This window comes from Salmo salar, chromosome 12 (assembly GCF_965601325.2).
Source record: "Salmo salar chromosome 12, fSalSal1, whole genome shotgun sequence".
NCBI lineage: Eukaryota > Metazoa > Chordata > Actinopteri > Salmoniformes > Salmonidae > Salmo > Salmo salar.
The window spans coordinates 22,935,873-22,956,269 of NC_138302.1; the positions used below are offsets into that span (position 1 = coordinate 22,935,873).

A 20,397-nucleotide genomic window follows, 5' to 3' on the forward strand; every position below is an offset into this window, starting at 1 on the left:
TCTACAAATTAATGATTTATATGTTGGATTCACATCTCCATCCCAACCAAGAATCAAAGCCAAAGAATAGGATCAACCCTAACTTCACTCAAAGTGCATTTAAAGTTTGATTTGATTTAGTCCTATTGTTAATCCCAGCACCCTGGTGTTAGTCTTATTTAATCTTGTAAAGGTTTAGGGTTACAACTCCGCTAGATTAACGAGGTGGTGGCAGCTAGTTTAAACCATAAACCCAGAAAAGTTATGTCCCATTTTAGTTGTGCAACTGACTAGGTATCCCCCTTTCCTTTCCCAAAATACATTATTTATATAATTGAATTATGTTCAGTCTGTTGTACTTTCGAATCAAAATAGAAGTGCACAGACTCAGCAGTATTGCCTCTGTAAGAACAGCTAATCAAATCTCAAATGGAAACGTTTTACTATACTATAACTAGTTTTTTTATATGGCGAAGTTGGTTTCTTTGTTTTAGAATCTGTATCCGCCTCTGTCTCATCCTGACCTATTTAACCTTAATTCCTGAACCGAGATTAACCCTACTCCTGGAGCAAAAATTACTTTCAGATTCTCTGTTGAGTCAGCTTTTTAGTCCAGCAGTAGGCTCTTAAGTCCGGGAAACCGCCCTATGGTGACTAGTGACCAATACGAACGGGATACACTCTTTTCACGCCACTTTTCCCTAACCCTTTTCCTAACCTTGACCTCAGTTTCCTAACCTGCTACGTTAATTATCCTAACCATCAGTGTAAGTTCTCCTAACCTGCTACGAAAAAGTGATTTCAGTGTTGAAGTGGCGTGAAAAGAGGGTTTCCCACTACGAACAGTGAAACTTCCTGACACCTTTCCCCGTCTGTTCTCTCCCCTTATAGAACCAGGGCAACTGCTTTGACACAAAATGGCAGACGTGGATGCAGTTGCTGCTGTGTGACATTATGTTAACCATTAGCCAGCCACCCAGGCCCCTCTACTTAGACACGGAATGGCTGACGTGGGTGTAGTTGCTGCCTGTGACATTACCAGGCCCCTCCTTCCTTGGCACGCCCTTTGACCTTTCTCCAGAGGGGTATATATAACTGCTGGTAGAAGGGGGAGGCCCCTGGCAGCCAAAATGAAGCCTCTACAGGTCTCTGTGTCCTGCTTGCTCTCCCTGCTTGTCCTGGTCGCTGCAGGTAAGATTACATACATTAAGGTTAGAAAAAGAAAACGAATTAGTCCGTCAAGTTTTTATGACTGTAGATGGGCATGTTCCTTTGCTCAGAAAGAGGGCAAGGGGGACATATGAAAGTCAGATTCTTTGCATGAATGGAAATAGCAATGGCTGCAGTGCAGACCATGTACGCGGGTTTGTGATAAAAGTGTATGAAAGGCTGATCATGAGAACATGGTCATGGAGATGTAGCAATACAACTTTGTCCTGACACGGTGTCATAGAGACCGCAGGTCGGAAAGTGTTCAGACCCCTTGACTTTCACCCCATTTTGTTACGTTACAGCCTAATTCTAAAATGGAATACAGTACATTTTTTTAAATCCTCAGCAATCTACACAATACCCCATAACGACAAAGCGATAACAGGTAACATTTTTTTTTGTGTGAATGTATTACAAATGAAAAACAGAGAAACCTTATTTACATAAGTGTTCAGACCATTTGATTTGAGACTCGAAATTGAGCTCAGGTGCATCCTGTTTCCATGTATCATCCTTGAGCTGTTTCTAGGTGGATTGGAGTCCACCTGTGGTAAATTCAATTGATTGGACATGATTTGGAAAGGCACACACCTGTCTATATAAGGTCCCACCGTTGACAGTTCATGTAAGAGCAAAAACCAAGCCATGAGGTTAACGGAATTGTCCGTAGAGCTCAGAGACAAGATTGTGTCGAGGCACAGATCTGGGGAAGGGTACTTCTTCAATGGAAGAAGTTTGGAACCACCAAGACTCTTCCTAGAGCTGGCCGCCCAGCCAAACTGTGCAATCGGGGGAGAAGGGTCTTGGTCAGGGAGGTGACCAAGAATCCAATGGTCACTCTGACAGAGCTCTGACAGAGCTCTAGAGTTCCTCTGTGGAGATGGGAGAACCTTCCAGAAGGACAACCATCTTTGCAGCACGCTAATCAGGCCTTTATGCTAGAGTGGCCAGATGGAAGCCACTCCTCAGTAAAAGGCACATGACAGCCCACTTGGAGTTTGCCAAAAGGCACGTAAAGACTCTCAGACTATGAGAAACTGATTCTCTGGTCTGATAAAACCAAGATTGAACTCTTTGGCCTGAATGCCAAGAGTCATGTCTGGAGGAAACCTGGCAGCATCCCTATGGAGGTGGTGGCAGCATCATGCTGTGGGGATGTTTGTCGTTGGCAGGGACTGGGAGACTAGTCAGGATCGAGGCAAAGATGAATTGTGCAAAGTACAAAGAGATCCTTGATGAAACCCTGCTCCAGAGCACTCAGGACCTCAGACTGGGGTGAATGTTCACCTTCCAACAGGACAATGATCCTAAGCACACAGCCAAGACAATGTAGGAGTGGCTTCAGGACAAGTCTCCGAATGTCCTTGAGTGGCCCAGCCAGAGCCCGGACTTGAACCCGATAAAACATCTCTGTTGAGACCTGAAAATAGCTGTGCAGCGACACTCCCCATCCAACCTGACAGAGCTTGAGAGGATCTGCAGAGAAGAATGGGAGACACTCCCCAAATACAGGTGTGCCAAGCTTGTAGCGTCATACCCAAGAAGACTCAAGGCTGTAATCACTGTCAAATGTGCTTCAACAAAGTACTGAGTAAAAGGTCTGAATACTTATGTAAATGTGATATTTCTGTTTTTTATTTTAATTAATTAGCAAAATGTCTAAAAACCTGTTTTTGCTCTGTCATTATGGGGTATTGTGTGTATATTGATGAGAAACAAATATATTTAATCAATTATAGAACAAGGCTGTAACGTAACAAAATGTGGAAAAAGTCAAGGGGTCTGAATATTTTCCGAAGGCACTGAATGTAATGTATGCATTAGGGGTGGAGGAAGAGCGAGGAAGCGACAGAGGATGACATTTCTGTCAGTGTGCGCTGAATGAATGAATGACTGAATGAATGAATGATAAGTGAGAAGTTGAATGCTGCTTGTGCATATAATGCTGATATATAATACAGTATGTGTCCAGTACTGTCACACACATCTCGTGCTAATGACTGGATCAGAATAAATGGAATGGTATCAAATAAATCAAACACATGTGGTGTCCAGGTGTTCGATGCCATTCCATTATGAGCCGTCCTCCCCTCAGCAGCCTCCTGTGCCACACCTATGCTAGTACATCAGAAGGGTGTGTTGGCTGTGGGTGGAAATGTCAGTGTTGCTGAGCAGTGACACCAGTGGGGGGGGGGGGGGGGGGGGGGGTACCCTTGCCTGTCCTTGCTGTCACTTAATCCCTGTACCTTCCAGACCTCTGTAGTTAGTCAGGTGGCTGGAGCCTTAGTGAGTGTGCTGCTGTAACCAGACACCATACAAACACCACAGAGACTTATAGGTACACCCACTGCCAGTGTGGGTCTGGTTGCACCCTTACTACATACACACACACACACACACACACACACACACACACACACACACACACACACACACACACACACACACACACACACACACACACACACACACACACACACACACACACACACACACACACAATCTGCAATTAGGGTTCCGTGGGATTTGCCAAAGACTATGTACAATGTAGTCCATGCATTTGATATTCTAAATGCAAAAGCCATTTCTCTGTAGTTCTGCAAACCTATTTGTGTCTACATAGCTAGATAAACTGCAGCTGTAGCTAGACAGTAGTCCACGTGTAGGGAAAGCCCCCAGTGCTATAACAGGACACACACACACACTGGTACAAAGTGGATGCTGTAGGACAGACTATAGCAGTGTTCAGTAGCAGCCTGCCTGTTGGACAGTGCATGCTGATAATGGCTGTCCCTATATGGATGCCGCGATGGAAATCCATAGTGATAGTGACAGAGCTACAGTCCCCTAGAACAGGGTTTCCCAAACTCAGTCCTGGGGCCCACCTTGGGTGCAAGTTTAGTTTTTTACCCTGGCACTACACAGCTGATTCCAATAATCAAAGCTTGATGATGAGTTGGTGCTTTGAATCAGCTGTGAAGTGCTAGGGTAAAAACCAAACCACGCACTCAGGGGGGGACCCAGGACCCAGTTTGGGAAACCCTGCCCGTTGCTGTGCATATGTGCAATAAGGCTGTCGTCAAGGCCGGTGACAATCAGTGACAATCATCAGGGAAGGAAAACGTCACTCCTGTGGAATATAGCAGTGGAATAATCCCTCCCTCCCTGCCTTCCATTCTATCTGACTCATTGTAGATCTATTCATATCCCTGATTGAGACCAGTAGAACCCAGGCACCTGTCCCACTCCATCCCCACTTTGATGTATTCTGCCTGGGTACTCACACTGCCAGGGCAGGGCCTTGGGTCTGGAGATCCACCAGGACCAGGTTCACTGTCCGGTGTTACATAACTGTGTAATAACAGCATTTCAATGCAACAGCCTATTTGTGCCGTATTTGTTTGATTGCTAGAACAATCTTGACAAGTCCCCCTTTCTCTCTCTCTCTCTCTCTCTCTCTCTCTCTCACTGCTGTTGAACTTTTATAGTGATCTTTATCTAAGCTTAGGGGAAAAACCCCAGCGATCATTCCCATATGGAGTCTCTTCATTCTCCCTTACCCCATCCCTCCTTTCCCTCCCTCCAGCCCTCTTTCCATCCCTCCGTCTCCCTAACTATGTTAACTCTAATTCAATAAGCTACTTGGCTGCTACTAACTACCAAATACGATCCCGTGGAATGCCTGTATCAACAAACACATTTTTATTTTTCTGAAAACTGGATCAACATTTCGATATAAGTCAAAATCTTTTAATTTCCTTTAACTTACTCATTGTGTTTGAAATTTGGTCGGTTTAAGTAATAACTGTCTCGACTATTGCTATTGCTTAGCTCCATTTCTTACCACAGAATCTTCATTAAATGATTATAGTGGCCCTAAAAGGGCAAAGTAGTTCAAATATATATATTAAGTCAACATAAACAAACAAACTGTCACTTGTTAATGAGTGACCCTGAGTGACCCTGTTACCATGCTGGTAACCTGACAACGTTACACCATTAGAATTATTGCCGTCTGTACACACGTTCATGTAACTGTGCAGACGACTGACGACGCTGTCGCACTATGTCTATGGAGCCCATCCAATCCGTGAGGGCGGCTGTGAGCACTTCATTTGGCTCCTCTGTATTTCCAATCACATTGCCTTCCAAGTTTCTGTCTCTCTCACACACACACACACACACACACACACACACACACACACACACACACACACACACACACACCCTTTACCCATCCACCCACCTTCAGCACACACATGCTCTCTCCCTCTCTCACTCCTTCTCGTTCTCTCTCTCTCTCACTCTTTCTCGTTCTTTCTCTCGTTCTCTCTCTCGTTCTCTTTCTCGTTCTCTCTCTCGTTCTCTTTCTCGTTCTCTCTCTCTCTCTCTCTCTCTCTCTCTCTCTCACACACACACACACACACACACACACACACACACACACACACACACACACACAAACACACACACACACACACACACACACACACATCTTGTTGGTTTTATTTAATTAGGGACACCCAGGGTACACTTAAGTCGGTGGGAGACTGTTTATGACTGGGGGTCAGCGAGCCAAAGGCTACATTGAATGCCAGGGGTGATAGAGAAATACCTCTCGGGTTCTTTTTATAACCCATTATCGCCCCCTGTCTGTGGCAGACTTGTGCTGCAGGACAAATATGCTGTAGGAGTGGGCCTAAATACATACATAACTAAATGTGTAACTTAGCAGATGCTTTTTTAATGTTACTTGCGCTACACTCTTGCCGAATAGGACACTGCTTACCGATCGCATAGATCAGTGATGCCCTCTCCTTGTCCGGGGAGATCTGTGATCAGAGCCCTGGAAATCCATGTGCTTTCAGGCTTTACCAGAGTGTGACGGAGCATATTATTCCCTATTCAGTGCACTACTTTTGACCAGGGCACATATGTAGGGAATAGGGTGCCATTTGGTACACAGACGGTGGCTTTTTACATCCCCGTTTTTAAAGTAATGCTATCTGACTGACGCTGAGGATGTGGAGCTGATGGTTTGTAACGAATACCTAGCCTCTGTCACAGACCATGTGAGCAAAGCCTGGACTAGGCTAACTCATGCCGCGAATAGTTACACCAGTAGACTGAAAAATCATAACTTCAGAATACGGACTGTATCCTCTGTCCACTTTCAGCAGCTAGATGAGTTCAGGTCAACAGGAAACTCTAATGGAGGGGTCATTTCTTCAGCTAAAAGGCCTATAAGACTCTATATCAGTCAGGTTACAAAACCATGCCTGGGACCTGAAGACTCTTGTTAGCTCCCCTAGCGAATGCCTAGGCTTTAGCTCACATGGCTAATACAGACTTGTGGCCTTTAGAAGACCCAGGCTTGAAGTTATAGAGCTCCAAAATATCTTTATTTACAGTTGCCATGGCAAAACATACAGAGGCACCCTCCTTCCATGTTACACAAACTCCCTAAACAGTTAAGTGGGGATGCCATGGACCTAAAGGACCACAAAGGAACATACATCGTCACACATGTCCCCAACTGGCTAAATACCAACCTGTGAGGTCTTAACAGGCCTGTTAGGACGGTCTGTAGTGGGATGTGTAGTGGGGCACAGTGGGAGACAAAGTATGGTGGTGTACGGCCTCTGTGTGTACGTCTGCAGGTTCATGTTTCAAGGCAGCAGCATGGATCAGGTTGTATCCATGGCATGGACAGCTGCAGTGTGATTCTCACCTTCAATAGCTGACAAAAGTTGGCTGAAATGAGCTGCATTGCTCACGGCTAGCGCCAACAGGCTAATTGCTAGCAAACGGCTAACATGGCACATGCAGTCTCATTGCCCATTGCTATCGTCAAGCAGCTAATTGCTAAGCTAAAGGCTAACGTAGTTGTATGGTGATGATGACTCAGGTGTTTAGGTGTGATTCTCAGCTGTGCTGTGTGATTCTCTATTCTTCTGAGAAGAGGTGGCACATCTTGCTGACCAATGCTAGCAGCTAGTGACTAATAGCTAAGCTATAGGCTAACCTATGGTGGCATAGGGGTTTGTGACGGTGTATGCAAACGTATACACACACCAACGCACATGATGGATTTGACCTAACGCTTTCTGCTCTTTCTAATCCTCGACTTGCAGACAGGAAGAATGACGCTAGCGTCTTCTACCGGCCCAATGTCAATGTTAAATGTGGATGTGAAAAATGAGATCCTCAGACTTAAAATAAGTCGCATCTGACTCAACACACACATTGATCAAATGGGTCAAGGCGGAAAGCTTTGTACCCGTGTGACTGTCCATGGTACACAAATGGGACTCTCTGTGTTCTCTATGGGCTTCCTATTCCGGCTCTGATTCACAAGTAAACAATTTACTGCTCATGGTCGGTCAGTCATCACCTCGTGTGTGTGTGTGTGTGTGTGTGTGTGTGTGTGTGTTATGCCCATTCATCGCCTCCTCTGGTCATTGTCAGCATTATAACCCACCAATATTACATTCCTAGTGAGTACACACTGTCATGTTTATGTGCAACGACCTGGGGTTGTAACTCGGGTCCCCTAGTTATTCTGTGTCAGCGGTTACTTACTATCCATGGCTACATGTACATTACTGTCGCTAGGCCCGATTTTTCACCGTCTACAAACATGCAGTCTAAGCTACTCCAGGTTATGCTATATAAACAGGGGTACAATTGGGAGAGAAGGCGTAGGAACAGAGTTCCCATCATTTTAACACGTAATAATATGACTTCCTGGCTCAGGGTTTGTTGTCGGAGTCTGTCTCTACAGGGTTGTCTTTACCTAGGTCTGCTCCCCTCAAATAGTCTAATCAGGCCTAAGCATCTCCATTCAAGGAGCTGAAATCTGAGTGTAGCAATCTGAGAGGGTGTTGAGTATTCAATCTGCTCTTGGCTTTACACACAGTCACACACCAAGTCTGTTCTGGACACACAGTCACACACCAAGTCTGTTCTGGACACAGTCACACACCAAGTCTGTTCTGGACACACAGTCACACACCAAGTCTGTTCTGGACACACAGTCACACATCAAATCTGTTCTGGACACACAGCCACACACCAAGTCTGTTCTGGACAGACTGTCACACACCAAGTCTGTTCTGGGCACACAGTCACACACCAAGTCTGTTCTGGGCACACAGTCACACACCAAGTCTGTTCTGGACACACAGTCACACACCAAGTCTGTTCTGGACACACAGTCACACACCAAGTCTGTTCTGGACAGACAGTCACACACCAAGTCTGTTCTGGACAGACAGTCACACACCAAGTCTGTTCTGGACAGACAGTCACACACCAAGTCTGTTCTGGACAGACAGTCACACACCAAGTCTGTTCTGGACACACAGTCACACACCAAGTCTGTTCTGGACAGACAGTCACACACCAAGTCTGTTCTGGACACACAGTCACACACCAAGTCTGTTCTGGACACACAGTCACACACCAAGTCTGTTCTGGACAGACTGTCACACACCAAGTCTGTTCTGGACACACAGTCACACACCAAGTCTGTTCTGGACAGACTGTCACACACCAAGTCTGTTCTGGACACACAGTCACACACCAAGTCTGTTCTGGACACACAGTCACACACCAAGTCTGTTCTGGACAGACTGTCACACACCAAGTCTGTTCTGGACACACAGTCACACACCAAGTCTGTTCTGGACACACAGTCACACACCAAGTCTGTTCTGGACACACAGTCACACACCAAGTCTGTTCTGGACACACAGTCACACACCAAGTCTGTTCTGGACACACAGTCACACACCAAGTCTGTTCTGGACAGACAGTCACACACCAAGTCTGTTCTGGACACACAGTCACACACCAAGTCTGTTCTGGACAGACAGTCACACACCAAGTCTGTTCTGGACACACAGTCACACACCAAGTCTGTTCTGGACAGACTGTCACACACCAAGTCTGTTCTGGACACACAGTCACACACCAAGTCTGTTCTGGACACACAGTCACACACCAAGTCTGTTCTGGACACACAGTCACACACCAAGTCTGTTCTGGACACACAGTCACACACCAAGTCTGTTCTGGACAGACTGTCACACACCAAGTCTGTTCTGGACAGACTGTCACACACCAAGTCTGTTCTGGACAGACTGTCACACACCAAGTCTGTTCTGGACAGACTGTCACACACCAAGTCTGTTCTGGACAGACTGTCACACACCAAGTCTGTTCTGGACAGACTGTCACACACCAAGTCTGTTCATGACAGACTGTCACACACCAAGTCTGTTCTGGACAGACTGTCACACACCAAGTCTGTTCTGGACAGACTGTCACACACCAAGTCTGTTCTGGACAGACAGTCACACACCAAGTCTGTTCTGGACAGACAGGTGTTGATGCAGGAAAATAAATAGTGGCTGTGAAAGTGTCCAGTGTGATGAATAAGGTCTATTTTGGATAAAGAGAGCAATTGGGTTTATCCGTAATGTCTGTACATGTAAGTTGAACCAGTAAGATGTTTGGAGCCAATGAGTCTGTGCTTTACCAGAATATTAAAGGAGTAATCCACTACAAAGCTATATTTGGGTATTTTCTTCATTGTTCCCCGTTGAGGAAGTTCAGCAATCAAGTTTTCAAAATATCGGACATTCAAAAAGCAAATTGTAACTTGCCACATCCTCATGATGATTACAAATCCTTTAATGCGGCTCCTTGTGTGTCAAATCAATACAGGAGTGTTAGAGGTCTCCAATTTTATTCTTTGAACTGGAACTTCTAGAAAGTTATAGAAATCAAACCATGATCTTTAAAAAAAACGTTATTTATAGATTTTCAGATATAACAACAAAAACAATACAACCCCAACCCCTCACTCCCTCCACTCAATCCACCCCTCCCTCCACACCCTCCCTCCCTCCACTCAATCCACCCCTCCCTCCACACCCTCCCTCCCTCCACTCAATCCACCCCTCCCTCCACACCCTCCCTCCCTCCACTCAATCCACCCCTCCCTCCACACCCTCCCTCCCTCCACTCAATCCACCCCTCCCTCCACACCCTCCCTCCCTCCACTCAATCCACCCCTCCCTCCACACCCTCCCTCCCTCCACTCAATCCACCCCTCCCTCCAACCCCTCCCTCCCTCCACTCAATCCACCCCTCCCTCCACACCCTCCCTCCCTTCACTCAATCCACCCCTCCCTCCACACCCTCCCTCCCTTCACTCAATCCACCCCTCCCTCCACCCCTCCCTCCCTCCACTCAATCCACCCCTCCCTCCACACCCTCCCTCCCTTCACTCAATCCACCCCTCCCTCCACACCCTCCCTCCCTCCACTCAATCCACCCCTCCCTCCACACCCTCCCTCCCTCCACTCAATCCACCCCTCCCTCCACACCCTCCCTCCCTCCACTCAATCCACCCCTCCCTCCACACCCTCCCTCCCTTCACTCAATCCACCCCTCCCTCCACACCCTCCCTCCCTCCACTCAATCCACCCCTCCCTCCACACCCTCCCTCCCTCCACTCAATCCACCCCTCCCTCCACACCCTCCCTCCCTTCACTCAATCCACCCCTCCCTCCACACCCTCCCTCCCTCCACTCAATCCACCCCTCCCTCAACACCCTCCCTCCCTCCACTCAATCCACCCCTCCCTCCACACCCTCCCTCCCTCCACTCAATCCACCCCTCCCTCCACAACCTCCCTCCCTCCACTCAATCCACCCCTCCCTCCACACCCTCCCTCCCTCCCTCCACTCAATCCACCCCTCCCTCCACTCAATCCACCCCTCCCTCCACACCCTCCACTCCCTCCCTCCACTCAATCCACCCCTCCCTCCACTCAATCCACCCCTCCCTCCACACCCTCCCTCCCTCCCTCCACCCAATCCACCCCTCCCTCCCTCCACTCAATCCACCCCTCCCTCCACACCCTCCACTCCCTCCCTCCCTCCACTCAATCCACCCCTCCCTCCACACCCTCCCCTCCCTCCCTCCACTCAATCCACCCCTCCCTCCACACCCTCCACTCAATCCACCCCTCCCTCCACTCAATCCACCCCTCCCTCCCTCCTTCCACACCACCCACCCACCAAGGCATCTATAAAAGTAAGTTAAATGGGAAACAAAAACAAACAGTAATAGAAACAAAAGCAATGGCGAAAAAAAAGTTCGATAAAAATTCTTATCAGCACAAATGGCCACTAGAACAGATATACTAACCAAAATATGCAAGTTACACTAAGTAAAAGACAGGCTCTCCAGGTACTGTATTAATGGGGACCAGGTTAAGTAGAACTTTTGTCAGGGCCCGTGCACAGTGTACCTAACCTCCAAAGGCAGAGATGACACCACCTCCTTAACCCGCTGCATAAAGGGGGTGACTTTGCAGACTTCCAGTGAAGAGAACAAGACGGCGAGCCAGCAGCGAGCATTCTGGTCTCGGGGAAGTACCCCAATAATGGCAGTGACCGTGTTGAGGCTAACAGTTGTATTACACATATGTGAGAATGCCTCAAAAATGCGGTCCCAGAGGCCTCAAAGCTGGCATGACCAAAACATGTGTCCCACAGTCGCTGGACTCTGGTGGCATCTCAAACACTTGGGGTCAACATTTGGGTATATTTTTGCCAATCTGTCATTTGAGTAATGGAGACAGTGCAAAACTTTGAACTGAATGAGCCCATTCCTTGTGCAAAATGATGATGTGTGGATACACTCAATATTATCTAGCTCACCGCCTATTTCATTTACCTTTATTTAACTAGGCAAGTCAGTTAAGAACGCATTCTTATTTTCAATGACGGCCTAGGAACAGTGGGTTAACTGCCTTGTTCAGGGGCAGAACGACAGATTTTTACCTTGTCAGCTCAGGTATTCGATCTTGCAACCTTTCGGTTACTAGTCCAACGCTCTAACCACTAGGCTACCTGCCACCCCCTATGTTTTGCTCGCTGTTGTCTTTTCTAACATGGCCGTTCAGTGATTACCAGACCTAAACCCTTCACTCTCTTTATACTGACATCTTTATCATTAACAGACTCACCTCTCTCTCTCTCTGTCTCTCTGCAGACCTAGTGGTGGAGGCCTCCAGCCCCGATGAGCTGCATCTCCACGTGCCACTCTCCTGTGACCTCTCCTGTGACTCCACAGATGACAATGGAGGCCAAAGCTCCTCCAACGACACCCCGGCCCCAGGCACCGTGTGTCAGTCCTGTAACCCCCCACGAAGCCTTGCTACACCGGCCGAAGAGGAGCCCCTAGCCTCCACAGAGGAGGTCCCCATGGAGGAGTTGGCGAGCGAGGAGGAGGCTGCATCTGAGGAGGTGGTAGCTGAGGAAGAATCTGTGGAGTCTGCAGAGACTTCAGAGGAGGTCCAAGCATCAGAGGAGAGAGTGGAGGAAGCTGCCTCGTCTGAGGAAGAACTGGAGGAAGCTGCCTCGGCTGAAGAAGATGTAGTGGGGGAAGCTCCCTCGTCTGAAGAAGAGGTTGTAGACGAGGTTGAGGTAGAACATGAAGCTGAGGAAGAAGAGGTTATAGAGGAAGAGGAAGCAGTTGAGGAAGCTGTGGCCATGGAGGAGGAAGTGGAGGTAGTTGAAGAGGAAGTAGAGGAAACAATAGAAGAACCTGCAGTAGAGGAACCTGTTGTTGAGGAGGTAACGATTGAGGAGGTTACCGAGGAGGCAGTAGAGGAAGCAGTAGTATTAGTGTCTGAACCTGTGGTGGAACCTGAAGTGGTTGAATCCGAGCCAGGACCTGTGGTGGAACCTGAAGTGGTTGAACCCGAGCCAGAGATGGTGGTCGAGGAGGTGTCTCCAGAACCAGAGCCTGTTGTAGAGGAAGCTGCTCCGGAACCTACTCCGGAACCTGCGGAAGCCGCTCCAGAACCTGTAGAAGCAGGTGAGGTGGTTGTGGAGGCAGTGAAGGAGGAGGAGCTGGTGGAGGAGGTGGCCGCTGTTTTGGAGGAGGTACATGTTTTTGAGGAGGAAGCGGTGGTGGAAGAGGAGGCAGCTGTTGTTGTTGTTAAGGAGGAGGCGACTGTTGTTGAGGAGGCGCCTGTTGAGGATGTGACAGTGGAGGATGCACCTCCAAAGGCACAAGCAAAAGGTATAGAGTACTGCGTTATTAGAATGTATAATTTGAACGAGAAAAACGTTATTGTCCAAACAATTTGGAAACAAACTTGTTTGTTTATATCAATGTGTGGATATTTATTCTTTCTATACTAAATGTGATTGTAGAGATGGGGTTACAGGATCCTGTTATATCTCCCCCCTTTCTTCTTCACAGTGCTTTGAATACACTCTTAAGAATACACTCTTGGCTCTTAAGAGCCAACTGTCAACTTTACAGTGTCAACTCAAGTGTATTCAGAGCCATGATGAGCGAGTGCTACTGTAATCAGGAGACTGACATTCTCTGCCATTTGGTGCCGTAGTGTTGACACCAGCTATAAAAGACATAGGATCTGGTCTGGCTCTTACATTATCTCTAAACCTCCATCTCTCTCTCATTCTCTCTTTCTCCTCTCTCTAACCACTTTCCCTCCCTCCTTTCCCCCTCCCTCCTCTCCTTCCCTCCCTCCATCCCTTCCTCTCTCCCTGGCCCGTGCCATGCCCCAGAACCTGATATGTCTGGCTAAAGGTGGCATCAGGAATAACCCCTAGCTGGGCCCGAAATAAACAGGACAGACATAGAGGGAGGAAGGGAAGAGATAGATAGATGAGCATATGGACACTGATATAACAACATGGACGGATGGTTGCAGAGCCACACAACAGATGCTGTGGTCAGTCAGTGTTCTATTGTCATGGCAGGAAGTCAATTGGTGTCATGTTCAGGGGAGATCAAAGGTGAAACGTTCAGATAGAAATGTAATGAATAGAGCTCACATGATTCCCAGTTAAACATGGGAGACAGTTAAATCTGTTCTACACATTACATTTCTTTCTGAATGTTCTGCAACGTTTAGGTAGAAATGTAATGAATAGAGCTCACAGGATTCCCAGTTCTAGATGACAGACAATCACATCTGTTCAACATGATATCTTGCTACCTGAAAAGTTGCAGATATAAATGTAATGAATAGAGCTGACAGGATCCCCCTATTCTACATGACAGACAAGCATGTATGCACACTGTACTGTGTATTACAAGCATACACAGAGTATACAAAACATTAAGAACACTTGCTCTTTCTATGACATAACTGACCAGGTGAAAGCTATGATCCCTCATTTGTCACTTTTTAAATCCACTTAAATCTGTGTAGATAAAGGGGAGGAGACAGGTTAAAGGAGGACTTTTAAGCCTTGAGACAATTGAGACATGGATTGTGTATGTGTGCCATTCAGATGGTTTATGGGTATGACAAAAGATTTAAGTGCCTTTGAACGGGGTTTGGTAGGTGTCAGGCGCACCGGTTTGAGTCAAGAACTGCAACGCTTCTGGGTTTTTCACACTCAACAGTTTCCTGTGTGTATCAAGAATGGTCCACCACCCGAAGGACATCCAGCTAACGTGACAAAACTGTGGGAAGCATTGGCGCCAACATGGGCCAGCATCCCTGTGGAATGCTTTCGACACCTTATAGAGTCCATGCTCGATGAGGGCAAAAGGGGGGTGGGGGGTGCAACTTAATATTAGGAAGGTTTCCTAATGTTTTGTATCCTCAATGTACATCATCATGATAATGCAGGGAAATTCTACTTTCTGAGTCAGGGATATGGATATGTCAAGTTTGGATTCGACCTTGGTCTGATGACCTCATAGTTGAGTTGACTGACAGGCTTTTCCTCCAATCAGCAGTGGTTGAGGAGGCAGCAAAGCTCAGAGACTGCTCCCACATCGATGAGATGCTCCAATTGGTTTCTGCTGAATCCGCGCCTGAGTTCGCAGGTAAGGAGCAAACAAGAGTTACAAGTAAGGCCTTAAGTTTTTCTCAATTCATCATTCCTCGATTCCTTCCATTTTGATCTCACCACCTCCTCACTCGTATTGGAGGAGAAGGTCCAAGGGGAGGGACCTTGAACCTTCTTCTCCATTGTGTATTGAGAAGTAGGCGAAGAGAGGACGCAAGAAATCTAGAAAAGATTAATTGTGAAAAATACCCTGATTTTTCTGGGGACCACATGAGCTGACCAGGAAAAACTCTGGTCATGTGTTTATATGTGAACAGGAGGGATTGAGAAATCTACTGGGCTTTTTTTCTGCTAAAATTACTGTGGAAATTGTTTCAAGGTGTGGACTGGATGGTAGTGAGTGTGTGTGCGTGGGTGGGTGTGTGGGAGTGCGTGCGTGGCTGTGTGTGTGCGTGTGTGTGCCTTCCATTATATTACCATGACTACCATGACCATGAGTCAGGTTAGTTCATTCATGGTGCCTTCCATTACAATACAATGACTACCATGACCATGCAAAATGGATCGTCTCCTCTCTTCTCTCCCACCCTTTAAAACAAATATTTGCTACTTCTGCCTCTCTCCACCTCTGTCTATCATCCTCTCTTCATCCCTCTCTTCTCTTCTATCTCCCTCTGTCCTCTTCTCCTCTCTCCCCCTCATCCTCTCCCCCTCAATCCTCTCATCCCTCTCTCTTCTCTTCCTCTACTCCTCTCGCCCCCACTTTCTTTCCTCATCCCTCTCTCCTCTCCAGCTGCTATGAAGAAGCTGCAGCACATCTACCACTCAGCCATCAAGCCCATGGAGACGGCCTACAAGTACAACGAGCTCAGAGCTCACGAGGTCACAGGTAGCCTGTCCAACCACTTAGCATTAGCCTTGAGCCATTAGCTATTAGCATTTTCAATCTGTTTCATACTGACCTGTTGTCTTAGCGTATTAGCCTTTAGCCTGGTTAGCATTGTTCAGATTTGTTTATTAGTATTAGCATATTAGCCTTTAGCCATTAGCTATTAGCCTTCTGTTCATTACCAACCTGTTACACAAAGAACAACAAAATGCTAAATTTCCCCAGAAAAAACAGACAGGCATGAGTCTAGTTACCAACAGTCCTTGTCGACATTGTCATTAGCAATGGGGTTGCCCCAGGCAAATGGGCAATACTATACACAGTTGTGTGCCAGCTTAGTCTAAATTCTCTGGTGCCTTCGCCTGAAGAAACTGGAAAATCAATTAAACATAAATGAACTAATTAACTGCATATACACCTGCCAGTAATCGAGTGCAGCCAGGAGCTCTCCAGAAAGTGACTTTGTATGCCTCAGCATATATATACACCTTTGTGTGGGCGACCAGGCCTCACTTAACCCAGGCTTGTTAGAGCTTGAGGGCTCCATCCATAGTACCATGATGTATGCAATGAATGCCCCCTTGTGGGACAAAGTGTACCATTGACAAAGTCTACAAAAGTGACCCCCCCCCTTCTCTCTATCTCTCTCTCCTCCCTCTAGATGCAGAGATCACCTCCAAGCCCATGGTACTGTTCTTGGGACCCTGGTCTGTAGGCAAATCCTCCATGATCAACTACCTGCTCGGCGTTCACGGTACCCCACAACAACTTTACACAGGTAAGAGCACCTGTCGCATAGCTTGGGCCTGGAGTTTCACCAGACCAACTCCTGACCAATTCTGTACTCTGACAATCAGTCAATCAATCAAATGTATTTCTAAAGCCCTCATGGCACCCCTTACCAGTCTACACCGCAGACAAGGTTTCCACTTTATCATTTACTCTATTCAACATCTTGTCTATCTACTACTGATCTGTCATCTATTGCACCCTTCCCAGTCCACTTCTCTCAGGAATACAAACATGCCTCAATGCAACTGTTTCCTTTTCTAGTTAACTATTTGGATAGCTGCTCATATTAATCTCTCTCTTACACATTCTATCCACCCTCTCTTCCTCCTTATCTCCCCCCTCTTCCTCCCTCCCTCTCTCCCAGGTGCTGAGCCCACTACATCTGAGTACACAGTGGTGATGCATGGTGACAAGTTCCGCTCGGTGGAGGGCATCGTGATGGCAGCCGACAGCTCCAGGTCCTTCTCCCCTCTGGAGAGGTTTGGCCAGGGGTTCCTGGAGAGGCTGGTGGGGATTGAGATGCCCCATAAACTGTTGGAGAGAGTCACCCTGGTGGACACGCCTGGCATTATTGAGAACCGCAAGCAGCAGGAGAGAGGTGGGGGAGGAGAACACACACACTAACCTCTCATATACAGCCATGTGTATTAGATCATATACACTCTTTAGATATTTGTTACATGCTGTGAAGTGGCAATTACAAGCAGCAGGAGAGAGGTGGGAGGAGAACAGACAGAGATTCATTAACAGTCACACACACACACACACACACTCGACACACACAATGTGTCATAGAACCATTCACACACCTGAACTATTTGTGTCCTACATCCTCAGAATGGTAACACACTGCATGCAACACACACACCTACAAATTCACAAAAATGGAATGATGAAAAGACTTAACTCACTGTATACTACCATACCTTTGAGTAAAACAGCCTCTGATTGGTTGATCTCCTTCCCCCTTCCAGGCTACCCCTACAGCGAGGTGTGTCAGTGGTTCATTGACCGTGCTGACCTCATCTTCCTGATGTTTGACCCCACCAAGTTGGATGTGGGCGGGGAGCTGGCGACGCTGTTCAAACAGATGAAGGTAAAGAAGTGTAAAGCATAGAAATAGAATTACAAGAACGGAAGGGTTGGGTGGACCGGCAGCCATATTGAGTGTACCAATAGGAGTAAAGCAGGAAGCAAAAGTAGTAAGTTCAGCATTCAATTTTTGCTTTATCAACAGTCAACTCAACTGAAATTACAAAAGAGTACATTCATTTCTCATTCTAGTAATTATATGTCTATGGTGCAAAGCAAAGTGCCTTAGATTGCCTAATATACAGTCAGTTTTGGCCTAGCACTTTAATAACACTTTAATAACCTTTTTTAAACGATGTTTTCTTCATTCATTCATTCATTGATCCATCCATTAATTCATTAATTCTAGGGCCGAGAGTCCCAGATCCGCATCATCCTGAACAAGGCAGACAGCCTGTCCTCCCAGGACCTGATGCGTGTCTACGGCGCCTTGTTTTGGTCCATGGCTCCTCTCATCAACGCCACAGAGCCTCCCCGGGTCTACGTCAGCTCCTTCTGGCCCACAGAATACGCAGCCGACACCAGCCGAGAGCTCTTCATACGGGAGGAGATCTCACTGCTCGAAGACCTCAACCAGGTGAAGCTCAACCATCTACAGACATTACAGAATACACACAAACAAACACATTACACGCACACACCAGCCCATGGCTTTTCATACGGGAGGAGACCTTGCTGGTCGAGAAGCTACCATCTCCTGCCGTTGTGCACTTGAGCAAAGCACCTCAAATCTGTGACAATGGTGAACGTGCATAAAGATGTCAGAATTCAGATGTGATGTCATTGTTTAGCACTATCCACTGAGTTGTGAAACTACGGAGCATATATGGTTCAATGTGCCAATGAATCAGCACAATCTACCAGCATCTTGAAGCTAAAATTGGAATCATGTATAGTGTGCTAATGACCATGCAAACAAAAGTGTCACGGAGAGCGATGTGCAATTTAGCAAAACGAGGAATTTGTGATAAGTGCATGGGGGACGCCATCTTTATGCACCTCTTCTATTGACAATAATTATCCTTGTTCTTCTATCTTCAGGTAATTGAGAACCAGCTGGAGAACAAGATAGCCTTCATCCGCCAGCATGCCATCCGGGTCAGGATCCACGCCCTGCTGGTAGATCGCTACCTCCATACATACCACGAGAAGCTGGGCTGGTTCAGCGACCCCGACGAGGTGTTCAGGGACATCGTCTCAGACCCTGACAAGTTCTACATCTTCAAGTCCATCCTGGCCAAGACCAATGTAAGTGAGAGAGTGTGTAGGGAGGGGTTGTGGGTGTCATGGATTGTGTGTGTGTGTAATGTGTGTATGGAATATGTATATAACGTGTGTTTAAGGTGTGCAAAGTGTGTGTATAATGTGCATGTAATGTGTACAATGTGTATATAATGTGTGTGAGTAATTTGCATATAACGTGGCTATAATGTGTGTATCTAATGTGTGTCTAACTAACATGTATATAACGTGTGTATAACATGTATAGAACTTGTGCGTTCTCCAATTCTACAGGTGAGCAAGTTCGACCTGCCAGACAAAGAGGCCTACCAGGACTTCTTTGGCATCAACCCTCCATCAGGCTTTAAACAGCTGTCCTCCCTCTGTTCCTGGTCGTCAGGCTGTCTGATTGACAAGATAGAGAAAGCTATCACTGTGGAGCTCCCTGCCCTACTGATTAGCCTGGGCAAGAAAGACAGTCCAACTCCAGCCAAGGCCGCCCCAGCCCCTCCACCCCCACTGCCTGAGGCAAAACCCAAGAACCGCTGGCGAAAGGATTGAGGAGGAGAGATGAAGAGAGGGATGGACGGAGAGAAGAGGACGGGGAGTAAAGGAAGGAAGGAAGGAAAAAGGAGGGAGGCCGAAGCCAGATGCTGTACTGGGGTGACTCCCCTTCTGAGTTTGTCTGGACTGGACACGGGGAAGAGAGGAGAGAGGGATGGGGTGGAGGATGGGTGGAGGATAGGAAATATGTACAGCTGGGGGAAAAGTGGGATTGAAGCCACATGAAGCAAATGGGAACCTTGCAGGCCCATTAGAAATAATCCAACTGGAGAAAAAAAAACGGAAACAAGTTTTTAAACTATTTAAATCAGAGACTCCTTTCTTCCTAAGTGTTATTATTTAACTCCGAATGAAAACAGGGAAATATAAACAAGAGTTTGTTTTATTTCTGTTTGTTTGCCAGTTTGTTTATTTTATTTATTCAAGTTTTTCTCTTCTTCTTCATCCGTAGACAAGGAGGAAAAATACCAGTGAACGGTTACAGCATAATATTCTATTCTATTGTCTTTATTGTCATTTCAAAAGGGTCTGGATTTCTGTGCTCTTTACCAGCAGTCAGTTACAGCCTTCTTCTATTGTATTGTATTTTATTGTAATTTCTAAACTACAGGTTATCTTCGTTGTCAGTGCAGTATGTCATTGCTGTGTAAGAACGCATTTGTACATTGATGCCAGTTAAATGGGCTGTAGCCTTCTCTTGTTATAGCTTTGCCTCAATATGCTGCATGTCAAAGTGTCATTAAAGTTGTATTTTATCCTTGTAGCTTCAGATCCCATTGACGACCGAGA

The 20,397-nt window shown here is 46.8% G+C and overlaps 1 protein-coding gene across 4 annotated transcripts; it reads left to right on the forward strand.

The window, feature by feature from the left end:
- Positions 1–1,089: 1,089 nt before the first annotated feature.
- LOC106564377 (sarcalumenin) lies at positions 1,090–20,388 on the forward strand. Of its 4 annotated transcripts, none has more exons than XM_045691017.2 (10): positions 1,090–1,170; positions 12,262–13,089; positions 14,995–15,087; positions 15,844–15,939; positions 16,601–16,717; positions 17,096–17,329; positions 17,706–17,827; positions 18,173–18,400; positions 18,865–19,071; positions 19,339–20,388. In XM_045691017.2, the coding sequence occupies exons 1-10, from the start codon at positions 1,110–1,112 to the stop codon at positions 19,603–19,605; spliced, it is 2,253 nt and encodes a 750-aa protein (XP_045546973.1). In that variant the 5' UTR covers positions 1,090–1,109; the 3' UTR covers positions 19,606–20,388. The 4 variants fall into 4 exon arrangements, with proteins under 4 accessions (XP_045546973.1, XP_045546974.1, XP_045546971.2 ...); XM_045691018.2 differs by having other exon boundaries at positions 14,998–15,087; XM_045691015.2 differs by lacking the exons at positions 1,090–1,170; positions 12,262–13,089 and adding an exon at positions 13,163–13,296.
- Positions 20,389–20,397: the final 9 nt, after the last annotated feature.

Bases quoted from the DNA above. Each gene is read 5' to 3' on its own strand.
- LOC106564377 (XM_045691017.2), top strand. From the start codon at position 1,110: ATGAAGCCTCTACAGGTCTCTGTGTCCTGCTTGCTCTCCCTGCTTGTC. The intron at 16,718-17,095 runs GTAAGAGCACCT...CCTCTCTCCCAG, and splicing joins CCCACAACAACTTTACACAG to GTGCTGAGCCCACTACATCT. The intron at 17,330-17,705 runs GTGGGGGAGGAG...TCCCCCTTCCAG, and splicing joins CCGCAAGCAGCAGGAGAGAG to GCTACCCCTACAGCGAGGTG.